Source organism: Chlorocebus sabaeus, chromosome 26, assembly GCF_047675955.1.
Source record: "Chlorocebus sabaeus isolate Y175 chromosome 26, mChlSab1.0.hap1, whole genome shotgun sequence".
NCBI lineage: Eukaryota > Metazoa > Chordata > Mammalia > Primates > Cercopithecidae > Chlorocebus > Chlorocebus sabaeus.
In genome coordinates this window covers 41,278,606-41,301,890 of record NC_132929.1, presented here as the reverse complement: position 1 = coordinate 41,301,890, position 23,285 = coordinate 41,278,606, and the positions used below count along the sequence as shown (strand labels likewise).

General features: G+C 37.4%; 1 protein-coding gene across 12 annotated transcripts in view; it reads left to right on the top strand.

The window, feature by feature from the left end:
• Positions 1–20,708, top strand: part of DENND4A (DENN domain containing 4A) — a 132,280-nt gene extending 111,572 nt beyond the window's left edge. For 8 of the 12 annotated variants that reach the window (XM_008016208.3, XM_073012252.1, XM_073012250.1 and 5 more), the window contains 11 exons: positions 2,884–3,073; positions 7,635–7,729; positions 9,662–9,837; positions 9,926–10,072; positions 11,728–11,926; positions 12,147–12,401; positions 14,415–14,532; positions 14,652–14,678; positions 15,148–15,310; positions 15,474–15,538; positions 17,854–20,708. In XM_008016208.3, coding sequence (XP_008014399.3) covers positions 2,884–3,073; positions 7,635–7,729; positions 9,662–9,837; positions 9,926–10,072; positions 11,728–11,926; positions 12,147–12,401; positions 14,415–14,532; positions 14,652–14,678; positions 15,148–15,310; positions 15,474–15,538; positions 17,854–17,990 — 1,572 coding nt within the window. In that variant the 3' untranslated portion in view covers positions 17,991–20,708. The remainder of the gene's footprint in view (positions 1–2,883; positions 3,074–7,634; positions 7,730–9,661; positions 9,838–9,925; positions 10,073–11,727; positions 11,927–12,146; positions 12,402–14,414; positions 14,533–14,651; positions 14,679–15,147; positions 15,311–15,473; positions 15,539–17,853) is intronic. The other 4 variants (XM_073012254.1, XM_073012253.1, XM_008016212.3 and 1 more) reach the window with 1 other exon arrangement.
• The last annotated feature ends 2,577 nt before the right edge of the window (positions 20,709–23,285 follow it).

Below are 23,285 nucleotides of genomic sequence, written 5' to 3'. Positions count from 1 at the left end.
AATGTTTAATGTTATAAAAAATAAAATTAAAAGATGAAATAGAAGGAAACTTAGTTAACTTGATAAGAGTATCAAAAAACTATAGTAAACACCATCCCTAACAGTGAAATGTCATAAATATTTCTTTTAAAGTCAGGATCAGGCCAGGCATGGTGGCTCACACCTGTAATCCCAGCACTTTGGGAGGCCGAGGTGGGCGAATCACGAGGTCAGGAGATTGAGACCATCCTGGCTAAGACGGTGAAACCCCATCTCTACTAAAAATACAAAAAGTTAGCTGGGCGTGGTGGCATGCGCCTGTAGTCCCAGCTACCCAGGAGGCTGAGGCAGGAGAATCACTTGAACCTGGGAGGTGGAGGACAGAAGTTGCAGTCAGCTGAGATGACGCCACTGCACTCCAGCCTGGGTGACAGAGCTAGACTCTGTCTCAAAATAATAATAATAAAATAATAAATAAAGTCAGGATGAAGGGAAGGAAGCATGCTAAACACCTGTGCCAGCCTCCCAACAGCATTCTGGATTCTAACAGTACCAGAAGGCAAGGAAAAGAAGTGAGAGATAAAGGCCGGGCATGGTGGCTCATGCTTGTAATCCCAGCACTTTGGGAGGCCGAGGCAGGCATATCACTTGAGTCTAGGAGTTCAAGACCAGCCTGGGCAACATGGTGAAATGCTGTCTCTGCTAAAAAAAAAAAAAAAAAAAAAATTAGCCAGGCATGGTGGTGTGCACCTGTAGTCCCAGCTACTTGGAAGGCTGAGGTGGGAGGGTCACCTAAGCCTGAGAAGTCCAGCCTGGGTGACATAGTGAAACTGTCTGAAAACAAAAAATGATAGATAAAAATGTTGTAAAATAATTTAATAAAACTTGATATTCTGAGGTTATCTACTACCGCTGAAAAAACTGAACTGGTAAGGTGGCTAGAAACAACATAAACATTTGTAAAACAACTTTCCTGGATATGACAGTGGCCAGTTAGAAAAGTAATGGAAAAATATGAGCTAATTCACTAGAACACAAACATGAAATGTCTAGAAGTAAACATAACATCAAGTATATAATACCTACATAAATAAAACTATAATACTTTACTGAAGGACATAATTTACTGATGGATTCAGTCTTGTAAAGGTATCAGTTCTAACCAAATTAGTCAGGGTAGTCTAATTTTAAAATACAAGAAAAAAAAAAAGCAAACCAAATACCTGGTGACTAAATAATACAGATCATAATTAGCTGCTTTAAAATTGATAGAGAAGATACATGAGAATAATCAAGAAAATTTTGAAAAAGAAAAGTATGAGACCAGGTGCTGTGGCTCACGCCTGTAATCCCAGCACTTTGGGAGGCCGAGGCGGGCAGATCACTTAAGGTCAGGAATTCAAAACCAGCCTGGCCAACATGGTGAAACCCCCCATCTCTACTACACATACAAAAATTAGCTGGGCCTGGTGGTGGGCACCTGTAATCCCAGCTATTCGGGAGGCTGAGGCACAAGAATCGCTTTAACCCAGGAGGCGGAGGTTGCGCTGAGCCGAGATCATGCCACTGCACTCCAGCCTGGGCTTCAGACCGAAATTCTGTCTTTGAAAAAAAAAGATAAGAGACTGCGCTCTAAAATACCAAAACTAACAAAACTAATGCTAAAACTATAAAACAGTTTGCTAATCAATGCAAAACAGATAAATGGACTAGTGGAATGGAGAAAAGTCCAGAAATAAAACTGTCTATTACATAGAAGTTTGGGGTATGAAAAAATAGCATTTAACATCAGTGGGAAATGAGACTATTAAGTAAATGTGTCGGTACACTTAGCTATCCACTTGAGGAAAAGATTCCTGCCCTTCACTGAACAAAAAAAAAAAATAATGCTAGATGGATTAGATATTTAAGTGCAAAATTTTAAAAAGATTTTTTTCTCGTTTAGGAGTGGAGAAATACTTCATTAGCAAGATACAGACCTTGGAACCCATAAAGGATGAAAATATTTTACTACATAAAAATGTTAAAGCCCAGCCAGGCATGGTGGCTCAGGCCTGTAATCCCAGTACTTTGGGAGGCCAAGGCAGGTGGATCACTTGCGGTCAGAAGTGAAGACTAGCCTGGCCAGCATGGCGAAACCCTCTCTACCAACAGTACAGAAATTAGCCAGGCACAGTGGCACACACCTGTAATGTCAGCCACTGGGAGCACTCCTCCCAGACAGGAGGATTGCTTGAGCCTGGGAGACAGAGGCTGCAGTGAGCTGAGACTGCCCACTGTACTCCAGCCTGGACAGCAGAGTGGACCCTGTCTCAAAAAAAAAAAACTTTTACCCTATATGATTAAAAATAACAACAATATGCACACACATGACTAGAAAAGTAGGTTGTATTACCTGAGTGGTAGAATTACAGGTATTAAATTTTTTTCATATAAAAATCTACAGCTACCAAATTTTCTCATGTATTTTTAATATAACCAGAAAAAATTTAACTTTTTAACTTCAGTGTTCCTAAAAATGAAAAGTAGAAATATAGATATCTTTGAAACCTGGGTTATTGTGGAAAAGAATAAAACGTAATTCTAGTGGTTTCATATTTGGGTGATACCTTGTCAGGAAAATTATCAATAAATGGAGATTAAAAGTCAACAAGGTTTACCTTACTAACTAGTATATACTTCACTGTAATCAAAAAATGATTTCTTAAAAATTGAACTGCAGCACATTTGTCCAAATGAGCATGCCTTTATAAAATTGGTTGTTTTTTTCTCTAGATGTTGTAATATTAGTTCAGCTGATCATCTGGGTAGTTAGGTGATAAGTATTTTTTCTGCCTTAGAAGTGACTTTTTAATTAACTACCTTTAAATGTATGAGAAATTAAGCTTATAATTATGTCCTTAGGATCAAAGTTCTGATCGTACCAGTCTTTCTTCAGTGGGAGCCCAGGATTCTGAATCTACCTCTTTAACAGATGAAGATGTCTGCCATGAGTTGGACGGAGCTACCTCCTCTCAAGAGACCAGTGCTACTTCAGGGACTAAGAGAATTGATCTCAGCCGAATAAGCCTGGAAAGTTCTGCATCCTTGGAAGGTTTGTCCAAACAGTTCTGTCATGCTGCATTTGATTTGTAGTTTCATTTGAATTGTGACACTTTCACTTTTTTTATGATTTAGTGTTGTTTTTTAATTTTGTAAACAATTTGTATAGTTCCAAAGTCGAAACAATAAAACCAAGGTGCTTTCACAAAAGTGTAACTTTCATCCCCACTCCCTCATCTTGTTTTCTCCCTATCCCTAGAAGCAACCATTTTTATTCATTTTTGGTTTATCCTTCCATTGTTGCTTTTTCAAAAATATAGGTATAGGTATATATATATATATATATATTTTTTTATTACTTCCCTGTCTTCTTACTCAAAGGTAACATACTGTCAATACTTTCCTACCCCTTGCTTTTGTCACTTAATATACTCTGAAGATCATTCCATATCATCACATAGCAATGTTCCCCATTCATTTTTTCAGCTATATAGTACAAAATTATAGTTACACATCATGTGTGGATGTATCATAATTTATTGTAGCCATTTCCCTATTAATGGACATTAAGTTTCCAGTTTTTCTAATGCTATAATGCATATATGTTATATTTTTACCAGTGTGTCTTTGGAAGATACTTCAGAATTCTTCCTTGAAGTGATATTGCCAAGTTCCCTTCCTCAGGCTATTTTGCATTCCCACTGCCAGTATATGAGAATACCTATTTCCCCACAGCCTTGTCAACAAAATACGTTGGCACACTTGGATTTTTACCATCTGATAGGTGAGGACTGTATTTCAGTTTAGTTTTCATTTCTATTTCTCTTATAAATGAAGTTGAGAATCTGTTTAAGGACCATTTGCATTTCTTTTTCTGTGGACTGTCCTTTGCCTACATTTTAATTGTTGGTCCTTTTTTTAAATGTTTTTAGTAGCTTTTTTATATTAGGGAGTTAATCCTTTGTTGCTTATATAAGTTGCAAGTAGTTTAATCTAAGTTTGTTTTTTTGGGGTGTTTGGTGTTTTTTTTTTTTGCCATATGTAAGTTTTAAATTGTGTGTCATCAAATGTATCAGTCTTTCCCCTTATTGCTTCTGGATTGTGAGTTGATAGAAAAGGTTTTTCTTTCCTTAAGATGTAAAAGAATCCACCAGTGTTTTCTTCTGATACTTAACCTGGTTTCCTTCTTAATATTTTCTGGGGCCAGCAGACTTTTTCTGTAAAGCATTATGTAGCAAATATTTTAGGTTTTGCAGGCCACATACACCTCTGTCACATATTCTTTTTTGTTTTTTTTCTTTAACAACTTTTTTAAATGTAAAAGACACTCTTAGCTCAGGGCCATACAAATATGGATTTTACCTCTGATTTAGATATTTGATCCATATGAAAAGTTACCCTGGTTAATGGCATGAAGAATGGATGTAATAGAATATTTGTTTTTCACTTGTATCTTTGCTCTTTTAAAAAGCTTTTATTACGGAAATTTTCAAACATACGCAAAAGTATAAAGAATAGCATAATGAACCCCCATGTATCCATCACCCAACTTCAATAATTATCAACAAATAACCAATCTTACTTTATCTGTTCCTCTTTCTCCTCTGCTGCCAACATTTTCTCCTTCCTCGATGAGTTATTTCAAGGAAATCTCAATGTATAATTTTATTCATAAACACTTCAGTATGTATCTCTAAAGTAAAAGACTTTTATGTTATCTATAACATATAATGTGTCCTTTTTTTTTTTTTTTTAAAGATGGGGTCTCACTCTGTTGCTCAGGCTGGAGTGTAGTGGCACAGTCATGGCTTACTGCAACCGTTATCTCCCATGCTCAAGCCTCAGCATCCCAAGTAGCTGGGACTACAGGTGTGCACCAGCACACCCGGCTAATTTTGTAGAGACGAGATCTCACTATGTTGCACAGGCTGGTCTCAAATTCCTGGGCTCAAGTTATCCTCCCACATTGGCCTCCCAAAGTGCTGGGATTACAGGCGTGAGCCACCAGACTCAGCTATCCTTTTATGAATGTAAATACATTTCACAAGTTCAGCACACCTGAGTAACCAGCGCTCAGCTCAAGAAACAACACTCATAGCATCTAGAACCCTCTCTCATGCCCATGTCTAGTCACTTCTTTCTTTACAGGTAAACATTAACTTCTAACACCATAGGTTAACTTGGCTAGTTTTGAACATTTTATGGGCTCATATAGGATGTCTCTTTTATGAAGTGTTTGTTTTTTGAAAACATAATTATGATACCATCATACTTTTAAGTGATATTTATCATATATGTCAAATATTTAGTTTCAAATTTTCATGGTTATAAAGCTCATTTTATGGATGCTTTGTTCACATTGGGATCCATACAGGGTCAGCACTTGCATTTGGCTAATATGTCTATTAACTCTTTTTTGTCTTTACTCCCCTTCCTTTCCTTTTTTCCCCCTTTGCTGTATATTTATGAAGAAATTAGGTGATTAGGCCCACTCCCTTCTTTTTTAACATACAAGAACAGTTCATTGTCTAAGCAAATACCACTAAACTTACAGCCTGATTCATGTTTATTAAAATGAATATTCTATACTGTAGATTAGTTAGATACAAAAGGTAGACTGCTCAAATAAATGATTGTATTAGTCAAGGCTAATAGAAGGTTTTGGGAAGCAATTTTGAACTAACTGTAGGAGAGGGATTACAGAAGGTTTTTGGGAAGAAGCATCAAGGGAAGAACTGCATTTACCACCAGTGATAAGCATCTTAAAGGACAGCGTGAGATTTCAGCTTGCTTTCTGCCTCCCTAGGCTGTCTCTACATGGTAGGGAGTAGGACCAGTGGTAGTTCTGGACCTTTTGGGTTTTTTTCTTCCTTGTTATTTATTTGCTGAAGCAATCAAGTCTTTAGTTTGGATCATGCTGATTGCATCCCAGTGGTGGTGTTTACCATGTTTTCCCATCCCCTCTTATTTCTTGTGGACTTGTAGTTTACACCATTAATTTTTTTGACCTTTGTTTATCATTTATTTTGAGACAATCTCACTCTGTCACTCAGGCTGGAGTGCAGTGGCGCAGTCGTAGCTCACTGCAGCTTCCACCTCCTGGGATCAGGTGATCCTCCCCCCTCAGCTTCCCAGGTAGCTGGGACTACAGGCACACAGTAACATACCTGGCTACTTTTTTTGTATTTTTTGAAGACATGGGGTTTTCACCATGTTGCCCAGGCTGGTCTCAAACTCCTGATCCACCTGCCTCAGCCTCGCAAAGTGCTGGGATTATAGGCGTGGGCCACCATGCCTGGCCTTTTGATCTTTATCTTTATAAAAATACCAGTCCTCGGCTGGGCACGGTGGCTCACACCTGTAATCCCAGCACTTTGGGAGGCCAAGGTGGGCAGATCATAAGGTCAAGAGATCAAGACCATCCTGGCCAATATGGTGAAACCCCATCTCTACTAAAAATACAAAAAATTAGCTGGGTGTGGTGGCGTGCACCTGTAGTCCCAGCTACTTGGGAGGCTGAGGCAGGAGAATCGCTTGAACCCAGGAGGCGGAGGTTGCAGTGAGCCAAGATCACGCCGCTGCAGTCCAGCCTGGTAACAGTGAGATTCTGTCTCAAAAAAAAAAAAAAAAAAAAACAACTCATTCATAAAATGTAGAAATGACAGAGAAAAAATTGTGTTGAGAGGATATAACATAGATTACCTCCAGTTTTACTGACAAGATACAATCACTGTCGACAACTGATTTGACCACAAAACTTCCCTTACTTTTTCATTGTTATTGTTTTAATATTTACTAATATCCTATTGTTCTTAAGCATACAATTGGGAATTCTTCTCTAGTATTTAAGAGCAAAGAGCAAGATTCACCATTTTTTTTTTTTTTTTTTTTTTTTTTGGAGTCAGGATCTCATTCTGCTGCTCACACTCTCGTTGTAACCTCAAATTTCTGGACTCAAGCAGTCTTCCTACCTCAATCTCCCAAGTAGCTGTGACTATAAGTACACACCACCACCTCCAGTTAGTTCTTTATTTTTATTTTTTGTAGGGACAAGGTCTCACTATGTTGCCAAGGCTGGTCTCAAATTCCTGGCCTGAAGCAATCCTCCCACTTTAGCCTCCCAATGCACTGGAATTACAGGCATGAGCCACCATGCTCAGCTATTCTAGTTCTTAAAAGACCCTTACAAGGAGAGAATTGCCACTAAGTCTTTTCATGATTTGAAATAAAAATGAGCTATTTTATACTTTTTAGACCTTGGAACTAAATACTTTCCTGTATTTTAAACATGAAAAAATAGAAACAGCACAATAGTAATTACTAATGACTAGAATGCTTTGTATTCTGTACACGGAGTGCTTAATAAGTCAGTGATGAGTGAACACACCTCAGATGTGGGGATGAGCAGAATTAGAGCACATTTCCTTAGGTTTGTGCTCAAAAGTTCATGCCTTGAAAAAATCTTGTTCATTTTTTGTTTTTCCTAATTACTTTTAATATTTTGACTAGAATAGGTTAACATTTTATCCGAGAACTTATGGAAATGAAAGATTCTTATATCCTTTCTCATTAGTTTTAATGGTTTCTGTTCTTTGTTTTTCACTAATGAACAGGATCCCTGTCGAAGTTTGCCTTACCTGGGAAATCAGAAGTGACATCTTCCTTCAACGCCAGTAATACAAATATCTTCCAGAACTATGCAATGGAGGTACACTTTTGTGCAAAAGAGAATCTTCATATACTGCTTTATAAAATTCACATTTCTTAAGTATTGGTGATCCTAGGTAGAGTAATAGAAGCTAAATATATAGGCTGGGTGCAGTGGCTCACACCTGTAATCCCAGCACTTTGGGAGGCCAACATGGGTGCATCACCTGGGGTCAGGAGTTCAACGCCAGCCTGGACAATATGGTGAAACCACGTCTCTACTAAAAATACAAAAATTACCCAGGCATGGTGGTGCGTGCCTGTAATCCCAGCTACTCAGGAGGCTGAGGCAGGAGAATTACTTAAACCTGGGAGGCAGAGATTGCAGTGAGCTGAGATCGCGTCACTGCGCCCCAGCCTGGACGACAGAGCAAGACTCCCATCTCAAAAAAAAAGAAAAAATAATAAGTTAAATATGTAGCACCTGAAATTTCAGAATGTGAATTGCATCTGAGTAAAGTTAAAATTTGGCTTTTGGATATCCAGTATTTCAGATTATTGAAGTCATACTAATTTATTTCTATTAGGACAGATCTATGCTTACTTTAAGTTTTATCAACCTACAGATGCATTTTAATTTTCAGTGTTAGTATTTGGATTATTTTCATGAATGTTCTCTTTGAGTGTTTATTTCACATAATAACACAATCAGTTTTGCTATGCAAGCATACTTTTTTGGTGAATGTACAGGGAGTAGTTTTGGCATTGTGTTGTCAACTTCTTCCACCATGTTTTTCATTCTTTGTGTCAAGTTTGATGTAGATCTCTGCTGGGTATGTGTTTATATCCCACATTCTTACAATGAAAAAGTTAAACTTTTTCACTTTAAAACTTTCTATTTTTTCTGTAAAAATTGCTTCCAAATACATTTGTGAGTATGGTTGCTATTTTATGTTAATTTGCATAAATCTGGAAAATAAATTTGCACACAGCCAAAACATAGATGATGAACACTAACTTTACAAAGCTTCTGGAGGCTTCGAAAATTTCTATATTTTATTAACGTAATGACAGCATTTATAGTCATCTATAGCAATGCTTATTAAACTGTCTTTGTAAAAGACCAGGGTTGTTTTCATTTTGTTTAATTTCTAATCTGTCATAACTAATGTTCTTAGAAAATACATTGATTACACACTTAGATGTTACTGCAATATCACAGTACTTTAAAAAGTTTATAGGCCAGGCGTGGTGGCTCAAGCCTGTAATCTCAGCACTTTGGGAGGCTGAGACGGGCGGATCACGAGGTCAGGAGATCGAGACCATCCTGGCTAACACGGTGAAACCCCGTCTCTACTAAAAAAAAAAAATACAAAAAACTAGCCGGGCGAGGTGGCGGGCGCCTGTAGTCCCAACTACTCGGGAGGCTGAGGCAGGAGAATGGCATAAACCCGGGAGGCGGAGATTGCAGTGAGCTGAGATCTGGTCACTGCACTCCAGCCTGGGCAACAGAGCGAGACTCCATCTCAAAAAAAAAAAAAAAAAAAGTTTATAAATCCTCCTCTCAATTTCTTATTTATCTCATCACAATCTGGTAAGTGTTTGTAGACCAGCACTGGTCTAGCAACCATGCTTTGAGTAACACTGATTTGTAATATGTAATTACAAATGCCTGTTTGGGGTATTAACAAATTAGTGATTGAGTTTACTTTTCCATTAATAAAACCACAGCAAATTTTACTCTGATTTGTAATGAAAAAAATCCTCACTTAAAAGCAAAAAAAGCCTCCCTTTCAGGCAAAAATTCTAGAATAGATTTAGCGGAAATAAAGACGATTATAGTATATAATACCCTGATGTAATCGAGTGTTTGTGTATAGCATCTGAATCCTTCTGAGTTTTGATTTTCCAATGGATTTATGACTTGAAATGGTTTTTAATTCATAAACTGAATTAACCAGCTTTCTTTATAAAGTGCTGTCTTCTCCCATAGGTTCTCATCTCAAGTTGCTCTCGGTGTAGAACTTGTGATTGTCTTGTCCATGATGAGGAAATCATGGCTGGCTGGACAGCAGATGATTCAAATCTCAATACTACATGCCCATTCTGTGGCAATATCTTCTTACCCTTTCTGAATATAGAAATAAGAGATTTAAGACGACCTGGAAGGTAATGATATTTTTTTTCCTTCATGTTTAAGGACCATGTTCCCTATAATATCTTTTTTCTCAAAAAGTTCCTTTGATTCACATTACAGATACTTTCTAAAGTCAAGCCCATCAACAGAAAATATCCACTTTCCATCCTCCATTTCAAGTCAGATGAGGCAGTCTTGCATTTCAACATCAGCCTCTGGTCTTGACACATCTGCTGTCTCTGTTCAAGGGAATTTTGATCTAAATAGGTAATTATGATTATGTGGAACTATATTTTGACAACATATATTTACATATATTTTAGAAGTATGACAGAAAAATTAGTTGACCATTTCCAGGTTTAAATTTCTATGAATAATAGATTCCTAATCTTAAATTCTTACTCTTAAAACAGTGTTAAAATTCTCTAATCACATAAATGTTTAAATATGTATTTATATATTATGCTTTATTAATCCCCAGAGTTTAAGCTGTATGTATATATGATAATGTTTACTAGTATTTTAAAGTAAAAAAAAATATGTAGAACACTTGAAGTTTATAATGACCATCATTTTTTTGTCTCTGTCTCTTTAGGAATTAAGTCAATACTACTACTTTTTAATATTTTCTACCTAGGAATATTTAATAATCTAGAACACATTTGGAACTGACATAGGAGCTGTGAAATTAATCTAAAATTTATATAGTAAGCCTAATATAAGTAAATCTACACTTAAAACTGATGCAGAAATCAGTTCCATTTTGCATAAGTGCCAAATAAGCCATATATAGCCGGACAGTTGAAGACATATTGGTAGCTGCATGTGCCAAAAAATGCCTGTATAGTACTGGCAGGCTAATGTGACCTGTTTGATCTTGATTACTTAAGCAGTAAAACCAAAAATCTGTTTGTGCACCTTCTTTCATCATAGATCTATTGTAGCCCTTATCTTTTTCTTCTTCTGGTTTGTGACTCCTGAAGGAATATGTGCCTATTTTCTCTGCTTTCTATCCCCATGGTCTAGTGTGCTTTCTGCTGTATAGAAGTCTACTAAAGGGTTTGAATAAATAAATGAATCTTAAATATTTAAAGTTGACTTGATAAAAAAAAGGAAATTTATCATGACTATACTACTTAAAAATATATTGTATTTCCCAGCTGAAGCCTGAGAAGCATTTCCTTTCATTCATGTTGCCATGTCTAGCTCTGATTCTTTTTTTTTTTTTTTTTTTTGAGACAGAGTCTCACCCTGTTACCCAGACTGGAGTACAGTGGTGCGGTCTTGGCTCACTGCAACCTCTGCCTCCCAGGTTTAAATAATGTTTCTGCCTTGGCCTCCCAAGTAGCTGGGATTACAGGCACCCGCCATCACACCTGGCTAATTTTTCTATTTTTAGTAGAGACAGCGTTTCACCATGTTGGCCAAGCCGCTCTCGAACTCCTGAGCTCAGGCAATCCACCCACCTCAGCCTCCCAAAGTGCTGGCATTACAGGCGTGAGCCACCTCGTCCGACTGTCTAGCTCTGATTCTAAACAGAAGAACAGAGCCGGGCGTGGTGGCCCACCCTTGTAATCCCAGCACTTTGGGAGGCTGAGGTGGGCAGATGGCTTGAGCCCAGGAGTTCAAGACCAGCTTGGACAACATGGCGAAACCCCAGCTCTACTAAAAATACAAAAATTAGCCAGGCGTGGTGGCATGCGCTTATAGTCCCAGCCACTCGGGAGGCTGAGGTGGGAGGATCACTTGAGCCCAGGAGACAGAGGTTGCAGTTAGCCAAGATCACACCACTGCAGTCCAGCCTGGGTGACAGAGCAAGACCCTGTCTAGAAAAAGAGAGAGAGAGAGAGAACATGATACTTGTCGACGAAGTAAAGTAAATCTAGACACTGATATGCTTTTTTCTTTTTTCAATGCCCAAGCAAATCTAAACTGCAGGAAAATGTTTGTGCCCGAAGTATTCAGATCCCTGCTAATAGATCAAAAACAGCTATGTCAAAATGTCCGATATTTCCAATGGCCAGGAGTATTAGTACTTCTGGCCCCTTGGATAAGGAAGATACTGGAAGACAGAAGCTCATTTCTACAGGCAGCCTGCCAGCTACTTTACAAGGAGCTACAGTATGTATTTTGTTGTATTTTTATTTGGAAATTGATCACTTACATATGATTTTGTTCCCCTTGTCCTAAGTAGTCTTATTAGCTTTATTATTGCCAAGAAGAGTCTCTTATCCAATGATACAATTATATTACTTTTCTACTCATATGGGAATCATTGAATTTTTTAATGGCTTAGTATTATTTTGCATTTGCCATTTATGGTTTTTTATTTATTCAACAGGATTCTTTAGGTTTAGAATGGCAGCTTCCAAGTCCCGATCCTGTCACTGTTCCATATCTTAGTCCTTTAGTGGTATGGAAGGAACTTGAAAGCTTATTGGAAAATGAAGGTGATCATGCAATAACAGTGGCAGACTTTGTGGACCATCATCCAATTGTTTTTTGGAACCTGGTATGGTATTTCAGACGTCTTGACTTGCCGAGTAACTTACCTGGATTGATTCTTTCTTCTGAGCACTGTAACAAGTATTCAAAGGTATGAGACTAAAAATTAAAAGGCAATGAATGCTTCTGTCACCACTGTAATGTTTGCATATTCCTAATAATTAAAAAGTAAGGTTTGTTTTTATGCTGAATTTCTTTTATTTTATTTTTTGAGACGGAGTCTCTTTTTCACCAGGCTGGAGGGCAGTGGCACTATCTCGGCTCACTGCAACCTCCAGCTCCAGGGTTCAAGCAATTCTCCTGCCTCAGCCTCCCAAGGAGCTGGGATTACAGGCACCCGCCACCATGCCCAGCTAATTTTTGTATTTTTAGTAGAGACAGGGTTTCACCATGTTGGCCAGGATGGTCTCAATCTCTTGACCTCATGATCCACCTACCTCGGCTTCCCAAAGTGTTGGGATTACAGCCGTGAGCCACCATGCCCAGCCTATGCTAAATATTTTTAATAGCCATCTGGATCATTAGATAAATAGAATTGTTTTAGTTGCATTTACAAATAATATTTTCTTCTTACAGGCTGACAATAAGAGTTTTTTGTTTTTGTGTTTGTTTTTGTTTTTGTTTTGCCTTCTAAAATTTACATTAAACGTACTTGAATTTTTGCTATTGCTTCAAGAATAAACTGGAAATGACTCTTAGGAGGCAGATTTGTGAGTTAAGCCTATTTGCATCTTGTATTTCCTTCAAAACAAGCCTATTTTTTTTTTTTTTTTTTCTTTTTTTGACACAAGGTGTCGCCCTGTCACCCAGGCTGGAGGGCAGTGGTGTGGTCATGGCTCAGTGTGACCTCTAACCCCTGGGCTCAAGTGACCCTCCTTTGTCAGCCTCCCAAAGTGCTGGGGTTATAGGCAGGAGCCACTGTGTCCAGCCCAAGCCTAACACTTTTTTAGGAGGATATCTGTACAGCAGTCCCTCCTTATTCACGGTTTTCCTTTCTGAGGTTTCAGTTACCCATGGTAACTGTGGTCTCAAAATATTAAATGGAAACTTCCAGAAAGAAACACTTCATAAGTTTTAAATTGCATGCTGTTCTGAGTAGCATGATGAAATCTGGTGCTGTCCCATCTGGGATGTGAATCATCCCTTTGTTCAGTGTATCCACGCTGTGTATGCCACCTGCCTGTTAATCATTGAGTAGCCATCTCTGTTAGCAGATCGACTGTGATGGTATCACAGCGCTTGTGTTCATGTAACTCCTATTTTACTTAATGGCCCCAAAGCACAAAGCAGTGATGCTGGCATATTGTTTTAATTGTTCTATTTTACTATTAGTTATTGTTTATTTCTTATTGTGCCTCATTTATAAATTAAATGTAAGTATAAATATCATAAGTATGTATGTATAGGGAAATACAGTATATATAGGGTTCAGTACTATCTGCAGTTGTAGGTATCCATTGGGGGTCTTGGAATATAGCCCCTGAGGATAAAGGGAGACTGTTGAAATTCATATTGCAATCATGTGCTACCACTCTTGTCATTCCTTTACCCTATGTTTTTGTTTAACATTTAGGCAATTTGTTTGTTATATGTTCATTTGTATTTTTGGTATGTTGTTTTATAAAAGTGCCTTTACTTTTTCATATACTGCCACTGCCACTAAATGGTCAGGAACCTTGCCTTCTCTCTTCTTGTGCTGCATGCCTATGATTGCACATGTGCTTTGGATTTTCACTACCTCATAATGAGTGACAAAGATGTGAACTCAGCGTTATCTGGGCCAAGGTTTTGGATGATATAGAATGAGATTCCTGGATTTATCTTTCTGTGACGTTCAATCATGAGCAAGAGGAGCAAGATGAGTTCTTCTTAGTACCTTTCTCACTGATCTCAAGTACTTTGTTATATCTGATCTTTAGAGATCATTAGCTTTTCCACACAGCCCATCTTCCTGTAGTAGATACGAAATGTATGTAAATCAGTCTTTTTCTGTTCTCTTTTCTCTCTCGCACATACACATCCTAAAAAATATAAGAATTTTATAAAATACTTATAAAAAATTATCATGTAAGGATCATTAATGAGTGTTTATTGTATAACACAGATTCCCCGCCACTGTATGTCTGAAGATAGCAAATATGTTTTAATACAAATGTTGTGGGACAATATGAAGTTACATCAGGATCCAGGACAGCCCTTGTACATTCTCTGGAATGCACACAGTAAGTGCCGTCATAGAATGCTGAGTTTGTTCATATGAGAGTAATCTCTACTTGCTTTAAATAGCCTAAACCAATGTATAACTGACTTTTATTTTACTGTACTACTTTTTGTCTTACAGGTCAAAATCGTACTCTTTTGTTTGAGAGTGAGTGTTTGATTTTTTTAGTGCTACCTTCTATGGAGGTCTAAGGGTTTTTTTTTTTTTGGTGGGGGGTTTGGTTTTTTGCAGGGTGCTGTGTATGTGCTGGAGGGGTTGGTTGTGTTTTGCAGAATTCAGCTTTCAGCACATTGCTCATCCCAATTTCTTCTTTTTACTTATGTTTTATTTGTTTCCATCCCAGGCTGCTAATTTAGAATTTGCATCAGAGGCTGTATTAAGGGAAACAGTATTTTTAGTTATTGTCTATTTAAGACCACAGAAGGCTTTAGACCATTTTTTTGTCATTATTTGTCTTATTTTTTGCTTTCTTCATTCTTGGATTCCTATTTCTTTATCTATTGCCCTTAATTTATTTTTAGTGCTTTGTAACTTAATATCTGTCAGTTGCTGCTTAATTTCTTTCTTCTTTTTACACAGAACATTTTTCTTCATCTGTTGTTTTGTTCTTTTACAGCCCAAAAATATCCAATGGTCCATTTATTGCAAAAAAGTGATAACTCATTTAACCAGGAACTGTTGAAAAGTATGGTAAAAAGCATTAAAATGAATGATGTCTATGGACCAATGAGTCAGATTTTAGAGACACTGAATAAGTGTCCACATTTTAAAAGACAGAGGTAAGTCCTTCTCTTAGACAAATATTGTTCTCCTAGGCAGATTCATACTGTTTGCTTAGTAATTTGTTAGAATATCTCATGCTTACAATAGCATTAAAATTTTCATAGGGAACATATGGACTATATGGATACTAATATTTTCTCCATGACTTTTTCTCCCTAGGAGTTTATACAGAGAAATACTGTTTCTCTCACTTGTGGCACTAGGAAGAGAAAACATTGATATAGGTAATTTAGCTTTATATATAATATGTAGTATTTATATATCATGGAATAGTTTTCAGAGTATTTTTATATTAGTAGTTGTACTTTATTAGTAATATTAAATCTGTAATTATATTAAGGTAGATTAGTTGTTGCTAAGGACCAAGAGGTGGGGTGAATGGGGAGTGACTGCTAACTGGTATAAGGTTTCTTTTTGGTGAGATGAAAATGTTCTGGAATTAGGCAGTGGTGATAGTTGTACAATCTTGTGAATATACCAAAAAAAATTAAATTGTACACTTTAAGTTAGTGAATTGTATGGTATATGGGTTATATTTCAATTTTTAAAAGTTAATCTGACAAGAAAAGGACTAGTCAGGAAAAATTATTTAACTGAAAGGGGCCGGGTGCGGTGGCTCATGCCTGTAATCCCAGCACTTTGAGAGGCCAAGGTGGGTGGATTGCTTGAGCCCAGGAGTTTGAGACCAGCCTGGGCAATGTGGTGAAACCCCATCTCTACAAAAAAAAAGAAAAAATGTTAGCCAGATGTGGTGGCACATGTCTGTAGTCCCAGCTACTTGGGAGGGTGAGGTGAGAGTATCATTTGAGCCTGGGCAGTCGAGGCTGCATAAGCCATGATGGTGCCGCTGCATGCCAGCTTGGGCTGTAGAGCAAGACCTTGTCTCATAAAAAAAGAAAAAATCAACAGAAGGTGATTCTTTTCTAGAAGCTACTGTAATTACATCAGGGTAATGCTACCAGGGGAAGAGCTAGAAAAATCAATAGTACAGAATAGGGAGTCAGAAATAAACATAAATGTCTACGGCAATATATCAGCCAGGTGCAGTGTCTCATGCCTGTAATCTCAACACTGCGGGAGGCCAAGGCGGGCAGATCATTCGAGGTCAGGAGTTCGAGGCAAGCCTGGCCAACACGGCGAAACCCCATCTCTACTAAAAGTACAAAATTAGCCAGGTGTGGTGGCGCGTGCCTGTAGCCCCAGCTACTCAGGAGCCTGAGGCAGGAGAATCACTTGAACCCAGGAGGTGGGGGCAGCAGTGAGCTGAGATCATGCCACTGCACTCCAGCCTGTGCAACAAGAGCGAAACTCCGTCTAACAAAAAAATATATATACATATATAATATATATAAATATATATTTTATATTTATGTATACATATAAATCAGTTAGGAAAGGTAGACTATTAAATGGCATTGGGACAGTCATTCTAGCCACTTGAGAAAGATGCCAGAACTTACCAAAATCATGAATAGTGTTACTTGAGGTAGGCCTTTTAACTATAGTGAAACAGAGAAGATACCAAAAAGGATTACTCAGATCCTTGTTACCATCCCTTTATTCCCTACCTAATACAAGCCCAGATTGTAGTCAGATATTACTCTAGCCCTCTGCCAAAGGTGAGATTTCCTTGAATGTCTAAAAAATTCCGGACCTCCAAGCTAGAGAAGCTCACTTGCTTATGCACTTGACTCAACTCAAACAAGCCTTCATGGGTACCACTGTGGTACTGTTTCAGAGAGGAAAGATGTTCTTATGGCCGTCACCTCCCCAAAGCAGAAAAATAGGATCTTAGTGACATTGTTATAATTCATACCCCATTTGGCTCTCTGAGGGGCAAATTTTCCTCCAGTATGTGTTTAAAATAAGCAATAAGTTAGCATGATTTCTAGGCTGAGAGAAACTTTTAGCAGAAGCGTGTAAACCTCTGTTGTCCCTTTTTGTCACATGTGGACTATCTTCTGGGGAAAAGGCACACAGACCTTGGTATAATGTCCTTAAAAATAAAAGTCACAGTCTGTTAGCTCCATCTGTTGCCATGTGGAAAAGGGAAAAGAAAAATCCTTACATGGTGATTTCAGATCTTTGGATTATTTTCCCAGAGGTATCCCATAATATAGGAAGTTAGGACACACAAACCAAAAAACATTTCCATCGAAGCAAAATTTAAATTTAAAAAATGAAACCATAAAAGGATTAGTGTAAAGAAAATATGGGCAAAAAACTTTTTGTTAATCCTGGTGGGAAAAGGCTATTATATATTTTTACTGTTTTTATTGAGTATGCAAAACAAAGTACCAAAAATGTGCGTATGGTATTTGGTGGTTTTTAACATCTGTACCTGGTAAAATTAAAAATTGGCATCTTCAAACCTTTTAAGTTTCTCACTGGTCTGTGCAATCCAGCTGTGGTCCTTTGGATAGCAGACATGTCCTAGCGATTCCTTCTTGGCCTCTAATGTAGTATTACAGAAACTTGATAGTTTTCAACATCAGACCTAAATTTCTTTATCCTTTTATTTCTTTATCAATTTTTGCAGATGCTTTTGATAAAGAGTACAAGATGGCATATGATCGTCTCACACCTAGTCAAGTCAAGAATACACACAACTGTGATAGACCGCCAAGTACGGGGGTGATGGAATGTCGAAAAACCTTTGGAGAACCTTATCTTTAAGATGTATTTGTATGTGTATTCAATGTATATTGTATAGTCAGTGTATAAAATAACACTTTTAGACTCTAAATATTTTTTCTTCAATTTTTGAAAATACAATTTGTAAATGGTTCAAAAGACTCAGACAGCTTATGTACAGAATGTTTGAAGAAGAGAATAGTGACAAGTGGGGAGAAAGCCACTTTGTTTCTCGTTTCTTTTTTTCTTCTTCTTTAACTCCCCTGTAATAGGAAATAAAGTATTTTTGTGATGAGGAAATCCCTAAACAAAATTAGTTGCCATAAAATATGACAACCGTTTTATGGTTTCTCTTGGAAGAGACAGATTGAAAAATCATGAATAGAATCTAAACAGAAATGTCAGATGAAAGTATTTCCTGTTTTCATAGACTATTCAAATGTTTTGACCATGAAATTGTATTATACATATTTTAAATTGTTTATAGTAAGTTGATATTTTTTTAATTTTAAAATTTAATATAGCAAACTTAAAATGAATTTAAACTTAAGCAAGCAAGCGTGTATTTTCCTTGTCTGCTGCTATTTGAAGTAATTAGTACAGCTGCAGATCTCTCTGTGTATATCTATCTATATTTTTTATTATTACTTGGGAGAATGAATTTTAAAATGTCAGTGCTAGTGTCAGTGTTGTCCTAGGATTGCATGTTAGTACCCCTAAGCCTGAGTGCGGGCAGTGAGTCATGCAAGGGTAGCGTGCACTGCTCAGACTGACTCATGGAGCCTTGTGCAAGGAGAGCCAGAGGGGTTCACTATACCACGACTCCAAAATTGTCTCTATTGCTAATAGATGCATATAGTATACAGGGAAAATAGCTTATAAATCCAAATATCAATTTAAATTTTAATATTCTACATGAAAACTTATGTTGGGAAAATGCAGACAAATGATTATATTCTAAATTTTACCCTTATTTTAATGTCTAAAATACTGGGTATGATGCAAATTATACTAAAGAATAGTTACCTGAAATAGGAGTTACTGGGGTATTCCGTTAATACTATATATAAATATTCAGAATTTTTTCCAAAAGTAGAAAAATTCCCCTCTAAAAGTACAGCCAGATAGACTGTCCTCCATATTGAGGAACTTAGTTTTTTCAGCAAGCTTCAGAATCTGAAGTCTGTAGAATCTAAAATACAGAAATATCCAGAAATCAGACAATAAATTGAAAGTTTAGACATCATGAGTATTAAATAGGCTTTAAAAATGGATTTTTAGTCATATTATTTCTAATGTCACTTTCTTTGGGTAATTTCTGGAAAGGAAAAACATCTTTTGGCTGCTAGAATTATTTATAGATTTTCAATATGTGTGTGTGTTTGCACACATTACATTAGTGAAGGAATTCCCTAGCTAGTTTTAAAGAAGGAAAAAATGGATAGTCCCAAATTAGGTGTGTAACGCCAGTAGAGTCCACGACACTTGGTCTGGAGGTATCTTGGAGTCCTGAGACTTAGAATCAGTTCAGCTGCAGAAAAACCCACCTTTTGAGTTCACACCATTAGTGAATAGCACCAAGCTGAAACATTTCACAGCTTTCAACTCTGGGAAATAATGGAGAGAATTTAAAAATGTAAAACTTCAGTTCAGTTAGTTTGCGGGCTGAACTTGTTTACTTGAAAAATCTGGTGCTAGGCACATGTATCTGCCTCTCCTTTGTAAATACCACTCCAGTCTTATTTACTGTTCATATCCAAGCTTCATGTTCTATTTGTTCTTCATGTTCTTTAAATCATTTGAAAGTTGTCAACTGAGAGAAACATTTGAGAAGGGAGGCTTTTGGCACTGGTGATAAACATCCCTCCAAGAGAACCCTCTGGGGTTCTCTTCTATTTGTGGTTGGTTGTCTTTATTCTTTTTCAAAAACAGCTTTCATTGTTGTTTACTTTTTGTGTAATACAAACAAAATGTAGGAATCATAGTTTATTGACTTCAAATGGCTGACAAAACAAAAGAATGAGATAAAACCATTCTTTATGGTTTTAAGATTCAGACTCATTTGGAAAAGCGAATGTAATTTTTACCTCCTCCTTCCACCCCAAGTTTTCTTTCTGCTTTTGGAGAGGGTTATATTCCCCCTAATTTTAATCCCCAGGGAATATTATTGCACAGATTTAGTCTTTTAAAATAAAACCTAAAACATGAATACAAAGTGGTAAACCTGTTCAAAAGAAAATTAAAATGTGAATCATTCTTGAGCTGGGTGTGGTGGCTTATGGAGGCATGTAATCCCAGCACTTTGGGAGGTCGAGGCAGGGAGGATGGATTGAGTCCAGAAGTTTGAGACCAGCCTGAGCAACATAGAGAGGACCCTGTCTCTACTCAAAAATTATAAAAATTAGCTCAGCACGGTGGCTCATGCTTGGTAATCCCAGCTACTCAGGAGGCTGAAGCAGGAGGATCACTTTGAGCTTGGGGGTTTGAGGCTGCAATGAGCTGTGATCACGCCATTGCACTCTAGCCTGGATTACAGAGCAAGATCCTGTCTCAAAAAAAAGAAAACAGAAAATATCAATCATTTAAAATAACTCTGTATAAACTTTTCTTCTATTTTCTGTTAACTGTACATTTTGGAGAATAATGGCCAATCATGTTGGAGAGAAATACCCTTTTGCTACATCATCTTTTATTTTCTTACTCTCAGTTTTGTTTACATGTTTAAATGGTTGACAATAAACCATGTCCTGTGCTGATGTAGCTTGTTTACTACGTCCTACCATTATGTTCTAAATGACACACATTTGTATTCCATACCGTATTTCAGATATTCTACTTTTTCTTCCTAGTGTTAGGCGGAGAAATATGCAGCTGTTCATCTTCTGATTTTTGTCTTCTTTTTCCTGACTTTCTTGGGGTTTTGGTTTTTGTTTTGCTCTAAAACCCTAACACCACCAGCATATTTAATTGTAAGGTTTTCTAGTATGTCTCTCCATTTGTGTATTTAGAGAAATGGTCCCAGAAAACTTTGGTTCAACATTTTAGGCATTAAATACTTATTTTTACTTTATGCTGATAATTACTATGATACTTAAGTGCAACCAGCAAGTATTAGCCAGCTGTATATAGAAGTTATGCTTTATTTCTAAATACGGACTGAGCTCCTGGAATCCAAATGCTCCAAAATCCAAAACTTTTTGAATACCGACATGATGCTCAAAGGAAATGCTCATTTGAGCATTTTGGATTTCATATTTGGGATGTTCAACCAGTTTGTATTTTTCATATATTCCAAATTTCAAAAATATCTGAAATCCAAAACACTTCTGGTCCAAAATATTTCTGATAAGGGATACTCAATCTGTACTTTGTAAGTATGCAGTATGAAAATACCTATTTGTTTGGCAATATGCAGTAGCCCAGCTTTATTTTTATTTCTCTCACTAGAACTTGAAAGCTGCTATTTGGCACTTTATCTCAGAGCAGGAAGAGAAAGAGTAGGCTGTCTCTCTGAGAGGACCCTTGTCCTTCGTGCTAAAGTTAGCATGCGCTGCCTCTTCCTGTCTGGATACAAGACTAAGCTTTATTTCAAAACTGAACTCTCTAGCAGCTGCATACCAGTTTACCTTAATATCCTCAGTACTTGGTATCTTAACATCCTCATACTACCTTGCTCCTTTGGCCTCAAAGTAAGCATATTTGCTGGCTTATTTTTCTTAACAAAATTAGCAGTAACAAATTGAAGAATTTTCATCTTTGATTACAAAAGTCTGCGCATGTGCTTGTAGTCTGAGATGGTCATAGATTCTTCTGATAAAGTTATTGCTGTCTTTCCACAGTTCCTGTTCATTTGGACGGCTCCCTCCTTTACTATTTAAAGATTTTCTTTTCAAATGTAGTAGTATGATAAAACTATTGCAGCAACTGGTGGATTTTCTGCAAGTTAAATTCTCCAGGTTTTGCTTGCTCATGCAGCGAAGGGCCTAAAGACCAGAAGTGTGCCTTTAGGTGTGCAGGCAGACTTGGGCCAGGATGTCCTGTAGGCTTTAGTGAACCCCCAAGGATAGGCAGCTCTGCTCATGAGCCCTCTCATTACACCTTTCATAGCGTCCAGTCCCCGTACATGTTGCAAGCTGCACTGCTGGAGGACCCTCCCACCAAAAAAAGAGTCAGAACCAAGAGTATTCATTGGCACATAAGGCCAACCAATTCTTCCTGATTATTTACCAGGCTGTGCTCTAGATAATACATTCCAATTCCTGTCCCCTTTGGTACTCAATCTGTAAATAATATTGATATAGACAGCTGTAAAAGACTAAGCCTGTAATTTGGTAAAAACCATTTTCAAATCTATTGATGACAGTGCAATATAATGTTCAAAATATATAGTAACCATTTTGGCTGGGTACAGTGGCTCAGGCCTGTAATCTCAGCACTTTGGGAAGCCAAGGAGGGCGGATTGCCTGAGCTCAGGAGTTCGAGATCAGCCTGGGCAACAGGGCAAAACCCTATCTCTATAAAAAAAAAATACAAAAATTAGCTGGGTGTGGTGGTGCACTTCTGTAGTCCCAGCTACTTGGGGGGCTGAGGCGGGAGGATTGCTTGAGCCCAAAAGGTGAGGCTACAGTGAGCCATGTTCATGTCACTGCACTCCAGCCTGGGTGACAGGGCAAGGCCCCGTCTCTTTAAAATTAATTAATTAATTAATTAATTAAAAAAAAAAAACATTTAAACACATAACAGTTTGAAAAATTTGGAATACATCTCTTTTTTCTGGTACTATATAGAATCGTAACCGATTAAATAGGAAGAATTCAGAAATCTGGCTCAAACTTATTACCAGGGTTTATCACACTATCAAGGAAGTGCAGCCTAAGGGATTTGAAGTCATCCATGTAGCCACTGACTTCCAATTCAGATACCCATGTGGGACAGTTCAGACTTTCCAGGCTGAATGAGCGACCTAGAATTTGTCACAAGTAACTACATACAGAATATTCTGCCTATAAAGTGAGAGGACCATCTCAATATTATCTTGACATTTTTAAATGGTACTTTACCTCTAAAACAGCATGATTTTAATATTATAGTAGGTTTGTAAATGTGTGACCAAAAATTCTAATTTCCAGGTATAACCAATTAGTCTTTTAAAAGTTACGCAAGTTTTCCATCTCCCCAAAGTAATCTCTGTCTCTCCCCCAATGAATTCCTACTCATCCATCAAGACTCAGCTTTCATTTTTTGTACTTGTCCTTTTCTGTAACACTGTGAAATGATCAGAACTTCCTTTCTAGGCAAAGGGGTATGCCAGAAATTCAGCAAATTGGGAAAAGGATG